Source organism: Lutra lutra, chromosome 15 (genome assembly GCF_902655055.1).
Source record: "Lutra lutra chromosome 15, mLutLut1.2, whole genome shotgun sequence".
Classification (NCBI taxonomy): domain Eukaryota; kingdom Metazoa; phylum Chordata; class Mammalia; order Carnivora; family Mustelidae; genus Lutra; species Lutra lutra.
Window position 1 is genome coordinate 29,898,368 of NC_062292.1, and position 18,662 is coordinate 29,917,029.

At 46.4% G+C, this 18,662-nt stretch overlaps 1 protein-coding gene across 1 annotated transcript in view; it reads right to left on the reverse strand.

Annotated features, from left to right (window-relative positions):
• DNAH14 (dynein axonemal heavy chain 14) overlaps window positions 1-18,662 on the reverse strand; it is a 326,637-nt gene that overhangs the window by 24,349 nt on the left and 283,626 nt on the right. The window contains exons 75-80 of the mRNA XM_047705359.1: window positions 18,119-18,221; window positions 16,072-16,299; window positions 9,223-9,420; window positions 7,160-7,362; window positions 2,440-2,600; window positions 1,607-1,803 (exon numbers count right to left, since the gene is read on the reverse strand). Coding sequence (XP_047561315.1) covers window positions 1,607-1,803; window positions 2,440-2,600; window positions 7,160-7,362; window positions 9,223-9,420; window positions 16,072-16,299; window positions 18,119-18,221 — 1,090 coding nt within the window. The remainder of the gene's footprint in view (window positions 1-1,606; window positions 1,804-2,439; window positions 2,601-7,159; window positions 7,363-9,222; window positions 9,421-16,071; window positions 16,300-18,118; window positions 18,222-18,662) is intronic.

Genomic DNA, 18,662 nt, shown 5'->3' on the forward strand with positions numbered 1-18,662 from the left:
CATGTGGAATATTCTCCAGAGTAGATCATATTAGGCCCCAAAACAAGTCTCAGCAAACTCAAAGACTGAAGTCCTACCATGCTTCTTTTCTGACCCCAGTGCTATGAAACTAGAAATTAACTACAAGAAAAAAATCAGGAAAGAACACAAATAGAGGAAGGTTAAATACGTGCTACTAAAAAATGGAATGGATCAACCAAGAAATCAAAAAGAAAATAAAAAGATACACGGAGACAAATGAAAATGAATATATAGCTGTCCCAGATGTTTAGGGGGCAGCAAAAGCTGTTCCAAGAGGGAAGTTGATAGCAACACAGCTACCTCAAGAAGAAAAATCTCAAACAACCTAAACATAGACCTAAAAGGAGCAGGAAAAAAAGAACAAATAAAACTCAAAACCAGTGGAAGGAAGGAAATAGAGATTAGGGCAGAAATAAATGAAGTAGAGATTACAAAAACAATAGAACAGATCAGTGAAACCAAGAGCTTGATTTTTGAAAAGATCAATAATATTGATAAAACTAGCCCAGACTCCTCAAAGAGGAAGAGAAAGAGAGAACTCAAATAGTCCAATAAATCAATGACAGAATAACCAGCACCACAAAATAACAAAGGATTATGAGAGATGATGTAAAATCATATGCCAACAGATTGGACAACCTAGAAGAAATGGATCAATTCCTAGGAACATAAAACCTCCCAAAACTGAATCAGGAAGAAATAGAAAATTTCAACAGATTACTGATTCAATTTAATTGCTGGTAATTAAATCAAAATGTTCCCAAAAAACAAAAACCCAGGACCTGACAGTTTCCCAGCTTTTAGGAAAAAAAAGACAAATAAGAAAACAGACTCTTGGGGCACCTGGGTAGCTTAAGTCACGATCTCAGGGTCCTGGGATCGAGCCCTGCATTGGGCTCCTCGATCAGTGGGGAGCCTGCTTCTCTCCCTCTGCCGCTCCCCCTGCTCATGCGCATGCATGCATTCTCTCTCAAATAAATAAAATCTTAAAACAAAAACAATAGACTTTTAACTATGAAGAACACACTGTGGGTCACCAGAGGGGACAGAGGTGGGGGGATGGGGGAAACAGGTGATGGGGATGAAGAGGACACTTATCCCGAGGAGCACTGAGTAATGTCTGAGATTGTGGAATCACTATCCTTTGCAGCACAAGCTAATCTGACACTGTATGCCAATTATACTGGAATAAAGACGTGAATATGATTTTAAAAAGTTAAAGCAGTACAGTTAGATACAATGATACATGAAATGATAAGACCCTCAAGTTTCCCTCACGTCAGGCAGCCACTGTTAGGGATTCTTTGTGCATTTTCTCCCAAAACTTTCATTTGGGTATCTTGAATCTGAGGCACATGTGTTTTTATAAGCACATATATGTGCACATACGGATATAGCTTTTACTATCTTTACAATGACATCATTTCTCTGAGGCTTACAATTTAATAATGTCTAAGCGGAACTGCCAGTAAATTCATATGTACTCACACCACAAGTAGGTCAATGTCTTTCGTGGCGACAGGATATTTCAACACAGCCACGGTTCATGGCCACGGGCAAGCCAGCCGGGACCAGCAGGGCTTACCTGCCACAGCGTAGGTACTTGCATACTAAGGAAAGAGTTGTAGATTTCCTCCAGCTCTTGGGTGAGGATGATCTCCCCTTTTATGGCAAGTTGAAGGTCTTTCAAAGATTTATGCACAAACAGTAAGAACTTATCAAACCGCTCAATTTCTTGGCTCAGAAAGGTTATCAAGACGCAGTGGATAAGGGGATCATAACCTGGATTCAAACAGAAAGGAAATGAGGTTTGTTTTCAGAGGCTTTACATGGAGAAATAAAGGCTTTGAAAATCAAAGGAACTTCATGTGTCCAGGGATTGAGACGCATTTTTTTTTTTTTTTTTTGGCAAGGAACCAGTGACTGGGACAGGCTCTGCGGCCCTCCTGCCCGTGTCTCCACCATTCAGGCCAGCTTCGGTCGTGTGAACACAGGTGCCCATGCATGAAAATGAGTGAGCACAGCTGTTCAATGCAGTTTTATTTGTGGGCACTCAAACTGGAATTTCATATAATACTCATGTGCTGAAAATAGTCTTCTTTCATCGTCTTTTTTTTTTCCTTTAACCACTAAAAAATGTCAGATGCATTCTTGAGTTCAGGCCAAATGAGAAGGCGTGGGTTCCATGTGTGGCAGCAGCCCTCGCGGGCCGACTGTGGTCCAGACTCAGCAACAGTGAGGCCCGCAGGGACTGCTGCATGGCACCAGGTTCCCAGATGAACTTTCCTTCCAGGGTGAAAATGTGGATGCTGACAACTTAACAGGTCCCGTTGCTGCTGCCCCACACCGTGCCACCCCGCTCAAGCTGGGCTGCCCAGTGTCCTGTGGGCCTGTCCTCCTGCCCCATCCTCTGCTCACCTTGGATATTTTTGTAAAGAAACTCCCAAATGGGGCTGGAGATGATGCACTTCAAGGTGCTGGGAGTTCCAGAACATTCCTCCTTCTCCACAGACATTGGCAGCCTCTTTCTCACGTCAGATAGAATTTCCATCACCAGGTCGTCGTTACTCTGCTCAGGACTGCAGAGAGAATTAGGAGGAGAATGAGCTACAGACCTGTCCGAACCGGGAGAGCCCTCGGGTGGGGCCCGTCCGAGGCCAGCACAGCCGCAGGGCCACGGAGCCACGGGACGCAGACGGCATAGGTTGTTGCATGCTACAGAGGGGAAAACTGCCCGAGGCACTGCAGACGTTTACAAGCATACATGCTTTTAAAGCTCTAAGATTTCCTCGTCTACTCTGCCTCCCCGACCGTGCATGCGTTAAGGGCCACCAGCAGAAGGAAGACAAGCAGGCACACGTGTTAGCGTGACAGGAGACCCCCGCCCCCCCCCCCCCCCCCCAGGTAAGCCATCGTCTGTGAGCCACAGCCGCGTGCAGTGCAGGACGAAACTGTAGGAAAACCTTCATTTCTGACTTGCAAGTAGGGGGACGTGGTGGGACGCACGCGTCAGAAGTGGTCAGCAAGCAGACGTCGCTGGAGGGTACGTGCTCCCGCCGAGCTCGTTACAGCGAATGGGAATGTGAAGCCTGCTCGCACAGAAGTTTCCAGTCTGTTCTGAGTAAAGGCGGCCTAATTAGCCTCCCAAAATGACCAGAGGGACGTGGATAAACCGACTGCATGTGCGGACGAGAAGCAGCCCCTTCCGGTGGTCTCTTCTCTGACCGGCGGATTTGAGGACTCACAGGGCACGAGAACCGGGGAGGAGTGCAGGAGGTACGGGGGGTGAGGCAGACATTCTGGGGGCAGACCGGGAGGTTTCTAGCGACCTCCTCCTCTCTGTGTGCGGCTCTCCTTCCCTGTTGTAAATAGGGCATTTTCTATTGTGAAGTGAGAGCTCCGCTACATCTATTTTGTGTCAGTGGAATGACCTTGGAAGGGATCACCAAACAGTCAGCCAAAACTGTAGTGGAAACCCAATCAGATAGCTATTTCTTTCTTTCTTTATTATTTTTTTAAAATAATTTATTTATTTATTTGGCAGACAGAGATCACAAATAGGCAGAGAGGCAGGCAGAGAGAGAGAGAGAGAGAAGCAGGCTCCCCACTGAGCAGAGAGCCTGATGTGGGGCTCGATCCCAGGACCCTGGGATCATGACCTGAGCCGAAGGCAGAGGCTTTAACCCACTGAGCCACCCAGGTGTTCTCAGATAGCTTTTTAATAGGAGTTTTGTGGCCCACAGACAGGAAGACACTAACAGTACAGCATTTCCGGTGGAAATAAATACAGTGTAAACTAAGAGCCTGTTAGAAGGTGGGGGAGGGTCAGTCAAGTACCTTCCAGACTAGGAAGACTTTTATTCCGGGTGACTTACTGTCGGGGGGGACCCATGGAGGGACGATCCTGACCGTATGCAGCTGTTCTCCATAAAACTCAGGCCCAAGCCTCAGCTTTTATAGAAGGAGGGGCCTGCGGTGAGGTCACAGGGTAGTTATCTAGATTGGGGCCTCCTGTGCATGGGTCATGCCTACTAGTTATCTAGAGTGAGGCCACCTGTGCACCGAGGGGAGACCATGGAGGCCCCCAGTGGAATCAGTGTTCCCAGGGATCCTGCAGAGCAGATGAAGCGTGATACCCAATCTGTGAGTCCGTGAGTCCGTGAGGGCACACATTGTTGGAACCTGAGGATGTGGGCAATGGGGCTGTCACCTCACAGGCCTTTGGAGATGCTGCTATCTTGGTGACTCTAATCAGGGTTCAAGGCATCCCATGAGTGTTGCCAACAAGAATCAATTCATTTTGTGGTTTCCATTTGTTTTGGTTTATTTGCTTGGGTTTTTCCCAACCTTAAGCGCCCTGAGAAGGATGACGCATGCATCCCGCACAGGGACGTCCCTGGTTCCTGCTTGGCATCTCTCAACGTGGGGAAGACTTAGAAGCTGGTGTAGACAAGACTAATGGAATCAGAATCACAGTAACGATAGTTTTGTGTTGAGGAAGCTGTACGTGTTGGTGTTTTCAATATTTGTGATATTTAAGAGATTTGGGGCTCTTAAAACCCCAAAAGGTCAGCTTTGGGACTCCAACTTAAAATAGATAATTGAGAAATTTGTTTGAATTTATGATTTTGGGGGTGCCTGGCTGGCTCAGTTAGATAAGCGTTTGCATTTGGCTCAGGTCATGATCTCAGGGTCCTGGGATCGAGTCCTACATCAGGCTCGCTGCTCAGTGGGAGCCTGCTTCTCCCTCTCCTCCCCGCTCATGGTCTCTCTTTTGCTATCTCTGTCTGTCTCTCTCTCTCAAATAAATAAATAAAAACATGAGAGAGTTTTAGATCCAGCATATTTAATTATTAGATTTATAAGACTTATTAAAAGACTCGAGGGGTGCCTGGGTGGCTCAGTGGGTTAAAGCCTCTGCCTTAGGCTCAGGTCATGATCCTGGGGTCCTGGGATTGAGCCCAGCATGGGGCTCTCTGCTCTGTGGAGAGCCTGCTTCCTCCTCTCTCTCTGCCTGCCTCTCTGCCTACTTGTGATCTCTGCCTGTCAAATAAATAAATAAAATCTTAAAAACAACAACAACAACAACTGTTTAAAAGACTTGAGAAGATTTGGCAGTCAGCTGGCTGAAGTATATTAACTTTATAATGAATGTTAGCATATTTGAAAGTATTTAAGTTTGTAGATGGAACCAAACACTATTCAAAGACCTCTTAAAAATGCTTGTTAATACCCACCACCAGGCTCACAAGGAGGGCACATATTGCATGAAGGCCTGGGTGTGGTGCATAAACAATGAATCTTGGGACACTGAAAAAAAAATAAAATAAAATTAAGATGTTAAAAAAAATGCTTGTTAAAATCTGTTAGACTTGCAAATTGGAAAACGAGATCTTTAAGCCGAACTTATTTAAGGAACTCATATTCTGAGCATAGCCCTGCCAGGTACTATTGTGATTTCTAATTTAAACTTGATGAATCCGAGACAAAAGACTGAATTGGCTTCCCCAAGTGGCGGAACTGGGATTTGAACCCAGAGCCAGAGAGGAAGGAAGAGAGGTGGAGCCTGCATGTGCCACTGTGTTCTGAGCAGGTCTGAGGGAACAGAGCGGGAACACTCTTGGCTGGGGATCTCACACCAGGTAGTCGTGACCTTGACACATATGACCTTATCTTAGTTACAGGCTGACGAGCCTGGAGAGTCTGGGTGACTTCTGTGAGACCACATGAGCCTCACGATGGCCTGGATGGGTAGACAGGTGTTGTCTCTATGCACGGATAAGCAGAGGAAGGGTACTGAGGCAGGGTAACTAGGAGAGGGATCAGCCCCACAGGCCTCTAAGGGCACAGCCAACCCCTCTTGACCCTGCTGTCCTCTTACTTATTATGACGGGTATCTTTTTCCATCCTAGAGAAGTAAACATGGCATTTCACACCGAAACAAATTCAGTTTAAAAATGCCACTCACTAGGTAGAGTACAACCACTCATTCCACAAAGGTTTACTGAGGACACCCTCCATGCTTGGTAATTGTATTTGTGTGTGTGTGTGTGTGTGAGTGTGTGCGCACGTGCGCGCGCGCGTATGCTCCTGTGTGTCTCTGTGCCTCTGTGTCATTTGGGGAATTTTGTCTCTATATTTTTAGACTGTATTTTACATTTTACGCTTTATTTTATTTTAAGATTTTATTTATTTGACAGAGATCACAAATAGGCAGAGAGGAAGGCAGAGAGAGAGGGGGAAGCAGGCTCCCTGCTGAGCAGAGAGCCCGATGTGGGCTTGATCCCAGGACCCTGAGATCATGACCAAGCCGAAAGCAGAGGCTTTAACCCACTGAGCCACCAGGCGCCCCTACGCTGTATTTTATTTTATTATTATTATTGTTTTTTTATTTTCAGCATAACAGTATTCATTGTTTTTGCACCACACCCAGTGCTCCATGCAATCCGTGCCCTCTCCAATACCCACCACCTGGTTCCCCCAACCTCCCACCCCCCGCCCCTTCAGACCCCTCAGATTGTTTTTCAGAGTCCATAGTCTCTCATGGTTCACCTCCCCTTCCAGTTTCCCTCCACTCCCTTCTCCCCTCCATCTCCCCATGTCCTCCATGCTATTTGTTATGCTCCACAAGTAAGTGAAACCATATGATAATTGACTCTCTCTGCTTGACTTATTTCACTCAGCATAATCTCTTCCAGTCCCGTCCATGTTGCTACAAAAGTTGGGTATTCATCCTTTCTGATGGAGGCATCATACTCCATAGTGTATATGGACCACATCTTCCTTATCCATTCATCTGTTGAAGGGCATCTTGGTTCTTTCCACAGTTTGGCGACCGTGGCCATTGCTGCTATAAACATTGGGGTACAGATGGCCCTTCTTTTCACTACATCTGTATCTTTGGGGTAAATACCCAGTAGTGCAATTGCAGGGTCATAGGGAAGCTCTATTTTTAATTTCTTGAGGAATCTCCACACTGTTCTCCAAAGTGGCTGCACCAACCTACGCTGTATTTTAGACTTAACCATAAGTGTGGCATTGTAGCTCTTCAAGTTATAAAATATTCACTGAATATTTAATTCTTCCCTGTGACTATTTAATGATTTCCAACCACGCATTTCTCCCCTTGAGTGCTTACCTGATCATGAGGCTGGCAATGGCTGTAGCTCTTGGTTCCATGGCGATGAGATTGTCGATGAACTTCTGGCCCTGGATCTCCCTGCAGCCTCGGCTGGCCTCAGGGTGCAGCCCTAAGAGCTCTGGAGGGTCATCATCGGGTAAGGACTGGATGATGTCTATGCAGTCCCTGATGCCCGCAGATCCGGGCATTGGCTGATGCACCTGGAAATTTAAGTCCTTTGTTAGTTTGTGCCCAGAGCGATACCTATTCTCCGTAATGCGTGAAGACACTATTTCCCATACACTGTATACAGAAGGCTCTAGTTAGTTCTGGGTGTCATACTCTAGACACTTCTGTCAAAAGCGAAGTCGGGGACAGCTGTATTTGTAGAGTGTAGTTGTGTTGATCTGCTCAGTAACTTTCTTGTCGGGAAAAGAAACTTTAAAGGCCAGGCTGCCTCTCGCTGCCTGCTGCCTCCGTGGGCCGTACCCACAGCAGATGCCATCACACCTCCACACACCACTTTACTGTGCCAAGACCTGTAGAAGGAACGCGACACCCGGCTGAAGCATCATTCTGACCACTCGGGAGGTGGGGTACGGACAAAATGGGCCAGATGGCCAGAAAGGGCAAAATTCTAGTTCTAAAATAAATAATACAATGTTTAAAAAATGACAAGCTCCTTAATGGGCGCAGGAGAGCTCGTCCTTCCTGTCCTCTGTGGCGTCTCCCCAAGATTCGCTGTGATGGTGCTGCTCTCAGAGTCAGCCTAACTGGGAGGACATGCGCCCATTTAGTGATGGGGATGAACGTGACTCTTGGCTTGCTTTGCCTCCGTCCCTTGGAAACACAAGCCACCTTCTCCTCTCCAGGCCACGCAGCCGGCTTCTATGCGACCCAACACGGAGCAGAGGGGACGGCTAGTGACTGAGGACCTGCTCGTACATGGTGCTGCAGCCTTGTTTTTCTCGGGCGGCTCGGTTTCTGGGTGAGGCCAGCGGAGCTATCCTGATCCTGACACCCCCATTAATGGTGGTCCAGGAGCCACCCCCCCCCCCGCTGTTCCCCCTGGGGGGCCCGATGTGGAGGTACTGAGGCCACTGGCCATCAGTCCCAAGAGTGGCTTAGAAGGGCCTTCCCCCCCACCCCCTGCCCCAGAGAAGCTCTTACGAGCACAACCCCAGCTGATGCCTTGGGCGTAACTCCTTGGGGACCCTGTGCCACCAAGACACAGCTGAGCTGCCTGGGACACATGCTGCTGCACCTTTCCTGGAGAAGAAACTCACAGAGTTCAAAAATGAACTGTGTCAGCGTGGTCTGAAAGGGAGCAAAGAGGACGTCAGACCGCAGTTCACTTGTAGAAAGGAAGCTGCCAAAGAACCCGGTCAACTAAAAAAATGGACCCCTTTCTATGGAAGTGGAAGGATGGCACCAAGGGCAGAGCCAAGAGCCCGGGGCTCTGGGTGCTCCCAGAAAGTGACATTGTTTCCCAGGCCCAGAGCTGGTGACCTTCACCCAAGAGGACTGCAGAATGTCTGGGGACTGGAGGCCACTGTGTGCCTTCCGTCTGAGTTTCTCCAAAGGGACATGTCTACAGAGGCATAGGGGTTTGCATAGGGGAGGTGATGGAAGACGGGAAGGGGGACAACTAGTATAATTAAGGATAATTGAGGGAACAGAGGTCATGTCCAGGTCTTCTCTGGCCTCGAGAGTACAGATGGCTAGATGAAATGTTAACTGCTAGAGGAGTGCTAAATTATTTCTCTGAGACTGGACGTTAACAGGGGCGCCTGGGTGGCTCAGTGGGTTAAGTGGCTGCCTTTGGCTCAGGTCATGATCCCAGGGTCTTGGGATCCAGTCCCACATCGGGCTCCCTGCTCAGTGGGGAGCCTGCCTCTCCCTCTGCCTGCTGCTCCCCCTGCTTGTGCTCTCTCTCTCTCAAATGAATAAATCTTTAAAAAAAATACTGGACGTTAATAAAAGGCACTGAAAGTGAACACGAAAATTTCTTCAGAGGCAGATTTTAAAGAATGCAACCATACTTCGGTGAGCGAGCACGGTAAGGGAATACGTTCTCTCACCTCATCGCTGGAGAAGCTGAAGTCGGCTCTCAGCACGTTCGGATTACAGAATCTGTAGAGAAGCGTGTTCAGACATCGCCTGTCCCACGTGTCGGTCACCTGGCCGCCGTAAACCACTTCCCCAATCAGGTACCGCAGCGTCGGCCACGAGATACGGGATCGTGTCCTCAGGGCGTTTTCCAAAATCTTGATGGAGACCTTCAGAAAACCCGCCAGTTTTTATTATTTCGGATTGCGTTTGCAGCTCACGGGGGTGTTTTAACACAAAATCATCAATTCTCAGCCACATGTTTGCTCTTTGAAAACACAGCTGACCCATGAACAGCAACGCGCTTGAATTGTGGGTCCCCCCATAGGTGGGTGTCTTCAGTCCCGTGAGTGTATTTTCTGTTCCTATGATTTTCTCAGTAACATTTTCTCTTCTCAGGCTGATTTTATTATAAGAACACAGCATGTTATATGTACAACAACAAAATACGTGTTAATCGGCTGTTGTCTATGTTACCGGTGAAGACTTCTGGTCGACAGTAGGGTATTGGTTACGTTTGGGGGGGGAGTCGAAAGTTACACATGGGTTTTTAACCACACAGGGGGTCGTGTCCCTGATCCCCGCATTTCAAGGGTCAATTGTATATGGAAATAGCAAGAGGAATAAAAATACTAGGATATACATTTTCATCCATTAATTCCTTTTTGTTGTTGGACAAACAGTGAATTCTTGAATTAAAATTATTTTGAATAGACAAGACCAGCTGGTGGTGCTTAATTCAGAGGCACATCAGGGTAAACAAGGGAATGTGAGTGTCCTCCTACCCCTGCTCTTGCTATCAGAGCCCCCCCCACCCCGCCGTGGTCCCCTGTGCACAGACTCCATGTGGCATAAGGGAATCACATTCCCCCCCCATCCCTCCCCTCTGCCCTCTCTCTGCCTCTGCTACCAGCACTCTCTCCCCTCCCTCTCATTTGTTTTCCTTTCTTCCAAAAATTCGAGGTTAGCATACACCCGCCATGCACCTGGACTGTGGATCTCTGTTACACAGTTTTCTTCTTATTCCCTCATCATTAGTATGAATGAGCACGATTGTACATCGTTGGTATGAATTATGTCCTCTTTGTCCTGCATTGACTAGAACTTTTAAGGCAATGCTGAAGGTCAATGGTAAGAATGGGCATCCCTGTCTGATTGTTTTTTTTTTTTTTTATTCTGGATTTTAATAAAAATAAGTTCAGTGTTGGCTATTTAAAATGATATTTGCTGCAGTTTTTTGGTGGTCTTTTCCATATGTAAGTGGTCCCTTTTAATCCTATATTTTGGAATAAAAGCCTTTTCTGCATCTACTGATGTGATCATGTAAAGTGAGTTACGGATTTCCAGATCTTGAGCCATTGTTGGAATAAACCCTACTTGCTCGTAGAGTATTAATCTTTTGATTCATTGCTAAATCCTATTAATAATTTATATAGAATTTTTACATAGAGTCTAAATAAAATTAGCCTATTTTCTTTTTATTTTTTTTAAATCAGGCTTTTTTTTTTAAGATTTTTTATTTATTTCTTTGACAGAGACAGATCAGAAGTAGGCAGAGAGGAAGGCAGAGAGAGGAGGAAGCAGGCTCCCTGCTGAGCAGAGAGCCCAATGTGGGACTCAATCCCAGGACCTGAGATCATGACCTGAGCTGAAGGCAGAGGCTTTAACCCACTGAGCCACCCAGGTGCCCCTAGCCTATTTTCTTATGCATATTATTTTTATCAGGTATTACATTTATGGTTTCATAAAATGAATTGGGGAGATTGCCATCTTTTTCTAAGATTTGGAACAGCTTAAATAATATTAATATCTCAGTTTCTTAAAGTCCAGAGGAAACTAAGCCATGAAACCATTTCATTCTGGTGTTATTTGCAATGTTTGATAATTCCTTTTTTTTCCCAGAAATCACTGGGTTCATATAGCTTTTCAAACTTTATCTGTCTTATTGAAAAACAATTTCTGGATTTATTTCTAATTTCTATTGTTTTTGTATATTAATTTATTACGATTAAACATTATTTTCTTTATTTTAGTTACTTTTATTATTCTAATTTCTTAAGTTGAATATTAATTTCCTGCCTTTCTTAATAATGAAGATATTTAAGACCATAGTTTATTTTTTTCTGAGCATATTTTTGTACTGTTGTATCTTTTCGGTATGAAGGAATCCCATTTCCTTTGTGTCTGAGATATTTTGTGATTTTCCTTTTAATATCCTCTTTGAGAAAAGAATTATCTAGAGGCATGTTTCTTAATTTCCAACTTTAGATTTTTGGGGCCAAGTTTTACTATTTATTAGACTGTCATCAGAGAACATGGCCCATAATTATAGATTTTTCTTTGTGGCCACGTTCCTGGTTGAGTTTTCCGAGAGTTCCTTAGATGTATGAAAGAAACACGTACCGTCTGCTAGAGGGTTGTTAGGTTTTCCATCCCTGTTAATCAAGTCTGTTGATATGATTCTCCCATTGGTCTCCCTTTTGCTTTTTAGAGCGAATTCTGAAAGAGGTTTTTGAAACTCCAACAACAATTACACTGAAATACATACATATGTAATGTACACGTGTGTGTATGTGTGTGTCTATACACACACACGTGGGAGTACTCATGCTACCCCAGGCTACTGTCTGACAAATATCGAGACCACCCCGTGTTAAGCGTATATGTGAGACCACCAGAGTTAGAATCTGGCCTGTTCCAGCAACTTCCTCAGCCACTCTGTACTTCAACGGTAAAATGCGGATAATACCCGCCCCCCCCCTTTGTAGGGTTGCTGTGATGCTTAGGTTAATCAGTCCCTAAACCACTTAAAACCCTGCCCGAGGACACTGGCTATAGAAGTTAACTCTTCTCATGACTGCTGTATCTTCACAAATTGTCTCTCTCTCTGTTTGGTGCTTTTTCAGATTAAATTCCATCTTGTCTGATAGGAACATTGCCATTCTTGCTTGGTTGCTGCTGTTTTTAGTTTCTTGGTTGTTTTAGGCTGTCTTCATCAATTTAAGTGGTTTTCATACAAGTTGCACGTGTCTCTTAATGAGGGAGTGCAGTCCGTTCACGTTGCGACTGACGCCTCATCCCGTCCCTTCTCTAGGACTGTGCTACTGTTCATTGTACTTGTTTCTCTCCCTCCTTATTTGTGGTAGTTCGACCAGACTGCTATTTCCCTTTTTCTGCTTTGCTAATTCAGACGTCAGAGTGTTTCCATTACAAGCAACATTTCCTTTCCTTGAATCCCTATTAAAATAACATTTCTTTTTTTCAAATGTAAAGAAGACATCAATGATCTCCCCACCCCCCGTGGAAACATCTACGTTCCCATTTCTTCATCTGCCCTCCCAGCCACTGCCCCGTGCTCCTTCCTGTCCTCACAGGGACTCCTCCCTGCACCACTAGCCCCTCCTCCCCCACCTCTAGGTTCTGCTGAGACAGGTTAGTATTTTTAGCTTAAGACGATTAGAGGAATTTTTCTTAAAGTAGAGTACTCCTTTTAAATAATCTGTATTTAGGGGCAGCTGGGTGGCTCAGTCAATTAAGTGTCTGCCTTCGCTCAGGTCATGATCCCAGAGTCCCAGGATTGAGCACCGCGTTGGGCTCCTTGCTCAGTGGGGAGCCTGCTTCTCCCTCTCCCATTGCTCCTTCTCTTTTCTCTCTCTTGCTTGCTCTCTCTCTCAAACAAATGAATAAAATATTTTTTAAAATAATAAAAACTGCAAAATCTGGAAAAAGCACAAGCATGTATTTTTTCCGTGTCCCACTGGAGCAGTGTCTAACACACTCTTTCAAGGATTATGGAATTTTCCAGGAGCACCTGCTTTCGTTTTGATCAGAGCCTGTAAAGTTCGGTCAGAGTAGCTGCTAACTTACAGCGGACTGAGAGCCCTGCATGTGATTCTTTCTGAAATGAAGACGAATTTTGTTCCAGAGAAACACAGATGCTGTCTGACTCATGAAGCAACTTACAAACCAAAGGCACATTTTTATTGCTTGCAGCGCACTTACGAGTTTGGGATTTAACTCAGCAATTGTATTTCGTTACAACTTCTCTCAGTATTTACAAATATTTCTGCTTGCCTGTATTTTTTAAAACTTGGTTTTACCATCCTGCTGGTCCTTGTGTCAATAAGTTAAAAAAAAAAACAACTTGTGATATGTGCTCACTTAAAAAAATCACGTGTGTGAAATATGTTCTGTATGTGTGTGTAGGCGCGTGAAATGTCTATGTCCTTATGGCTCTGACCGTTTTCTGTTCCACTGCTTATGTTCTTTCTCTCTCTGGCCCATCTCCGTAGAGACGTTGTTTTCCTTGGTTTTGCCAGCGGGGCTCAGGTCCCGGTTTGGGGGTGCTTCCACTGGCCGGAGCCCTGCGTGCGGTGGAGGGTCCGCTGATGCTAAGCAAGCCCCGGGTGCTGGCACAGCACGGGTCGGACCACCAGTCCCCCGAGCAAACCCCAAGTTGCCTGACCACCAGCTGGCCAGAGGGGACTCCCCCGAGTGGGAGAAGCCATGTCTAAACTCAACCTCCCAGGGAACCAGAAGTCCCCACTTCCTTCCTGAGGGGGGTTGTGCATAGATCTCGCTCCCCACAAAGTTCCGAACTGGAACCTCTAGATGGTCAGACATCTTGGCATCCACCCAAGCTCTCCCACTGGCAAGGCTGCTCTCACATCTGCCACACAAAGACGGGGAAGGCAGGAAGGGAAGGAAGGGGTGCCTCTCTGGACAACAATGCCATGATGTCACCAGCTGCTTCTGGTCAAGCCCCTCTGCATGATGCCAGAGGAAGGGCAGCATCTGTGCCCCTTTGCACAATGCCAGGGGAAGGCTGTATCCGTGCCCCGCTGTATGATGCCAGGGGAAGGCTGTATCCTGAGAATTCCAGTCCACACCGAGTGCTGCCAATGGTACTGGCCCAAGCTCTTTGCATGACAAAGTGCCCACTAACACCGGCCATCCCAGTCCTACCATTCACTCGCCTCACAGATGATTTAGGATGTATTTCTTAAAAAACCATCTGCAAGGGAAATGAGTTCTATATATACACAGAGATGCAATCATACTTTCAGTCTCTGTTATAACTAATTTTATTAATTGATCCTATAAATGTGACTGTCTCTCCATCAATGATAATAGGAATTCTTACAGGGTTTTGACATATGTTACCCAGGTGCCTTCTAGAAAGTTAGTGATAATTCCCAGCAGCAGTATAAGACAGCATCTGCTTCTCTGCGTTTTTGTTGGTTTGTTTTAGCCACTGGAATAGGGAAAGATGCTATCTCATTTTAATGAGATTTTAAGGAATGTTTCCTTGATTACTATATTTGTCCGGCTTCTCTGGAGACCAGCATGATATACACACACAGAGATTTTTTTACTCTTCAGACTTGGCTCGTGTAATTACAGAGGCTGACCAATGTCAAGACCTGCGTCTGGTAGCAGGAGACCCAGGAGAGCCCACGGTGTCCTTTCCGCCTGAAGGCCAGCAGGCTCAAGACCTAGAAAGTGCCAATGTTTCAGTTCAAGTCCAAACGCCGGAAAAAGCCAATGTTTCGGTTCGAAGCATTCAGACAGGAGGGTTTCCTTTTCGTTCTGGTCAGTCCTTCCACTGATTGATTGGATGAGGCCCACCATATTAGACAGAGTTTACTGATTTATGAATCTCATCCAGAAAAACTCTCACAGACATCCTCAAAATAATGCTTGACCAAACATCTGGGGACCTTGTGGCCCAGTCAAGCAGACACATAAAATTAACATTGCAGTTACTAATGAAATGGAATAAATTTACATAATCTTACTGCCTTTTTGTATTTACATTGCAAATTGCCTAACCATGTTCTTTGCCCATTGGGGTATTTATCTTTCTCTTACTAATTTATAAAAGATCCCCGTATAATTGGCATATTAGCCACTGCATAATGTGCGCTGCGGGTATTTTGTTAGCTTCTGATTCAGCTCGGAGTGTGGTTTGGACAAAGTGTGCTTGGGTTCTCGTTCCTTGGTGGACACCCCGAGTGCGGCTGTTCCAGGTCACGCTCTGGCTGGGTGCACAAGCGTGTGCTCACACGTCCCCGGAGAGGCAGCTGAGCGTGCAGAGAGCTGTGACGTCTCAAGGGGCCCTGGGAGAGGTGGGAAGGTGCCTGTCTAGGCTGGGTCTCGGTGGCAGACACTCGCAGGCAGCATCAAGATTTTGCTCAGGAAGTTTTCTGGTGTCTGCTCTAACCTGGGGAAAATTAGGTGGGTGTCACCACCTGTTTATGTTGGCTGTAAAAAGACACCTGGCAATGTCAAGAAGATGGAAGGTTCTAGATAGAGAACAGTGAAGAAATACAGTAAGTACGCGTGTTCCTCACAGTGTGTTAGTGCCTGCTCCTACTTTCAATGACTAAGGTAGAAACAGCAGACACATTTGCAGGGTTTCCATGTGTCACATGTTGTCCTGAAACCCTCGCCTGTGCTAACCAATCTGCCTCTTAGGGAAGTCCTTTGAAGTAGGCACCAGTAGCTGCCCTCCCTTCCCCCATTCTGCTTTTTCTCTTTTTTTGGCCAAGAGAACAAAGAGGCCTAATGAGAGCCCAAGAGCTCATTAGCTCGCCCACCAGATTAAATGCTTGTATATCCGTGGGTGGGGGACTCTGGTCTGTTTCCAGAAAAGCTGGCTTCCCTGTCCAGGCTTCTCTGCATCAGCCTGTGTTACTGGTCACAGAGTTCATTTTCTTAGCATCATAAAAATACTCAGTATCTATGTGGACAGACACCAGGCGGTTTGCATCCTATTGTGATGTATTTATTATCATTTATTTGGAAGATATCATACTTACCCGCAAGTCCGAAGAACTAAATTTATAAGCAATATTCCAGCCCAATGTTCCATAATTCTTTCTTTCACTGACCACAGCATTGAAAAAACATAAGCTGAACAGAAGTTTTTTCCATGACGGTCCACAGTCAGGTTTTTCAAATATCTGTTCTGTTATCTGTCCATTCCCACCATATCCAAAGGTCTGAAGTAAGTTACTTTTCAGTCCCTGGGGATTTTCCACTGCGATCTTTAAAGGAGAGATGAGCAAAGACAGCAGGTGAGCAGGGCATGGACGGAGGGCACGGCTCAGGGGGTGGGCTAAGAGTGCAAGCGCCGGCAAGAGTCGGGGGCCGGGCAAAACTCTTGTGTTACTCTGTTCTCATCTGAAAGTTTCTGTTAAGGGATTGTACCAGATGTCCTATTGTTCCAACTCAGATCTTAAAATGAAACATTTAACACTGTCATTAAGAACACTCCTGTTTGCTCCAAGTCTAGCCTTCTGGAGAGTTTGACAGTGACGAGCTATTGTCGTCAAAACTCTTGGTGGGGCCCTGTGACCCCGGGACTGTGCAGCCTCCATGGGGCAGCACACGGGGAGGTGGAGGTGGGGAGTTGCAGGGGTGGCAGGAGCTGGTGCCCGGCACAGGAGACTGGGAACCCATGGAGCCCGCAGAACAAGCGCCTCAGCACCGATATTGACAAGGAAAACAATGAACTTGGGGTCCTAACCCACTTGTTCTACTTGCGTTAACACTCCCTTTGCCTGACTTGCTAACCAGGAGACCTACAGTGAGGAGGGGCAGAGGTGAGGTGGGGAAGAGACTCAGCTGGAGGCGGCTTTTCAGAGTGAAATGTTCCCTTCCTTGCACATTTTACACATATGCACGCACACACGTACACACACACATATCCATACATAAAAACCGTGTGGGTGTGTATACAGGACGCATGCGTGTGCGTGTCCACGAACGGGACGTTTCTGGATCAAGGACTGGAGCTCACAGTGCTCCCCTGCTCTGATCCCCATGGGAAGGCAGGGGAGCCACATGCACCCCGGGTGTGTGTATAGCGGGGCTGAAACTTGGTGCTTCTAGAGAATAGCTTACAGAGCAGCCCCTCCTCCCAGAGAAGGAGAGATGTTTGCTCTGGAATGCCAACAGATGCTCTCTGGGGAGAGAGGAGGAGGTTCCTGGGCTTCCGCAGTCCGTGGAAGCAGAAGGCTCGGAGGATGCAGACACGTGGCTACGCCAAGCGCCCGGTAGAGTAGATGTTCTCTCCCTTCCCAGGCATGTCTGCCTGTCCAGACCCGGCAATGCCGACTGCTCGACAAGCTTTCCTCGGGAGCCCTGACTGCGGACACGAGAACATGGTCACTGAGTCTCCTTCCCTGAGGTCACAGCTGATTCTTTGGAGACTCCTGCTTGTGTCTCCCAAAGTTAAAATCTGCGCAGCCCCATGAGGGACGACAGATGAAGGGGGATGCAGGAGGGGGGCCGGGGCCATGAGAAGAGGGGAGAGAGAGACACAGAGAAAATGTCATCTTGGGGAAGAAAGTTGCTACTATCTGAAGTGAAGCTGTGTTTTGCTCATTTGAGCAGTGTATCTGCTTGAGGTGAAATGTTCCTTCCTGGGAGCTCTAGCTCTGGCCCTCCCTGTCACCCTTCAGTCCTTTGTCACCAACACCTGCTTTCAACCTGCCTCCTGCCAGAGCCTTTCCAGAAATTACGCTGTGGGATGGTTGAGGGAGAAGAGACAGGAAAAAGCTTGAAAGAAGGGTGAGAAAAGGACACAGATCATACGTCTGGTTTATAACTTTTGGGACCAGGAAGCACCCTGGTTCAAGAGAACGTCCGTCAAGTTGTGAATCACTTGAAAGCAGGGATCTCGTCTACTGTCTTAGTGTCCTTCCTGGTCCGCTGTGCAGGGCGAGCACGGAGTAGAGGAGTAGAAGGTCAGCATGCTTGAGTCCGCACTCCCTTCGTAATGTGGATTTATGAATGTAAGATAATTTACACTCAAACAGTGCTCCTCAGTGAACACCAAAATCTGTTCTACTCAGTCCTTACCTTCAAACTCTTCTGAAGAATTGGAACTGGAAAAGAACTGTCCAATTTTGAGCTTAACCATAGCCTGAACTCAGGGTCTATTGTCACATCTGGGCTATTAAATCTGCAAAATACAGAATTTATAAATATTTTAGTGTAAGAATTTAGAAAAAAGATTTTATTTGAGAGAAAAAGAAAGAATCTGAGCAGGGGGAGGGGCAGAGGGAGAGGGAGAAGCAGACCCCTGCTGAGCAGGAAGCCAGATTCGGGACTCGAACCAAGGACCCTGAGATCATGATCTGAGCTGAAGTGCCCCAGTGTAAAAAAAAATTAAGCCAAACAAACATGCTTCAGGAATCCCAGAATCTCAGTGTCTGAAGTGACCTAGAGCTCGTGGCAATGACCATCTGTAGGCCCTATTAGTCCACCGACGGCCTTTCCTTCTGAACAGAAATTTCCACAAGACCCAGAAATTTCCAGTTTTGAAAAGTGGTTTTTCCATCTATAAACACAAAAGTGATATTAGATACTCATTGCAAAAAACCTTGGAAAAATGACAAATTAA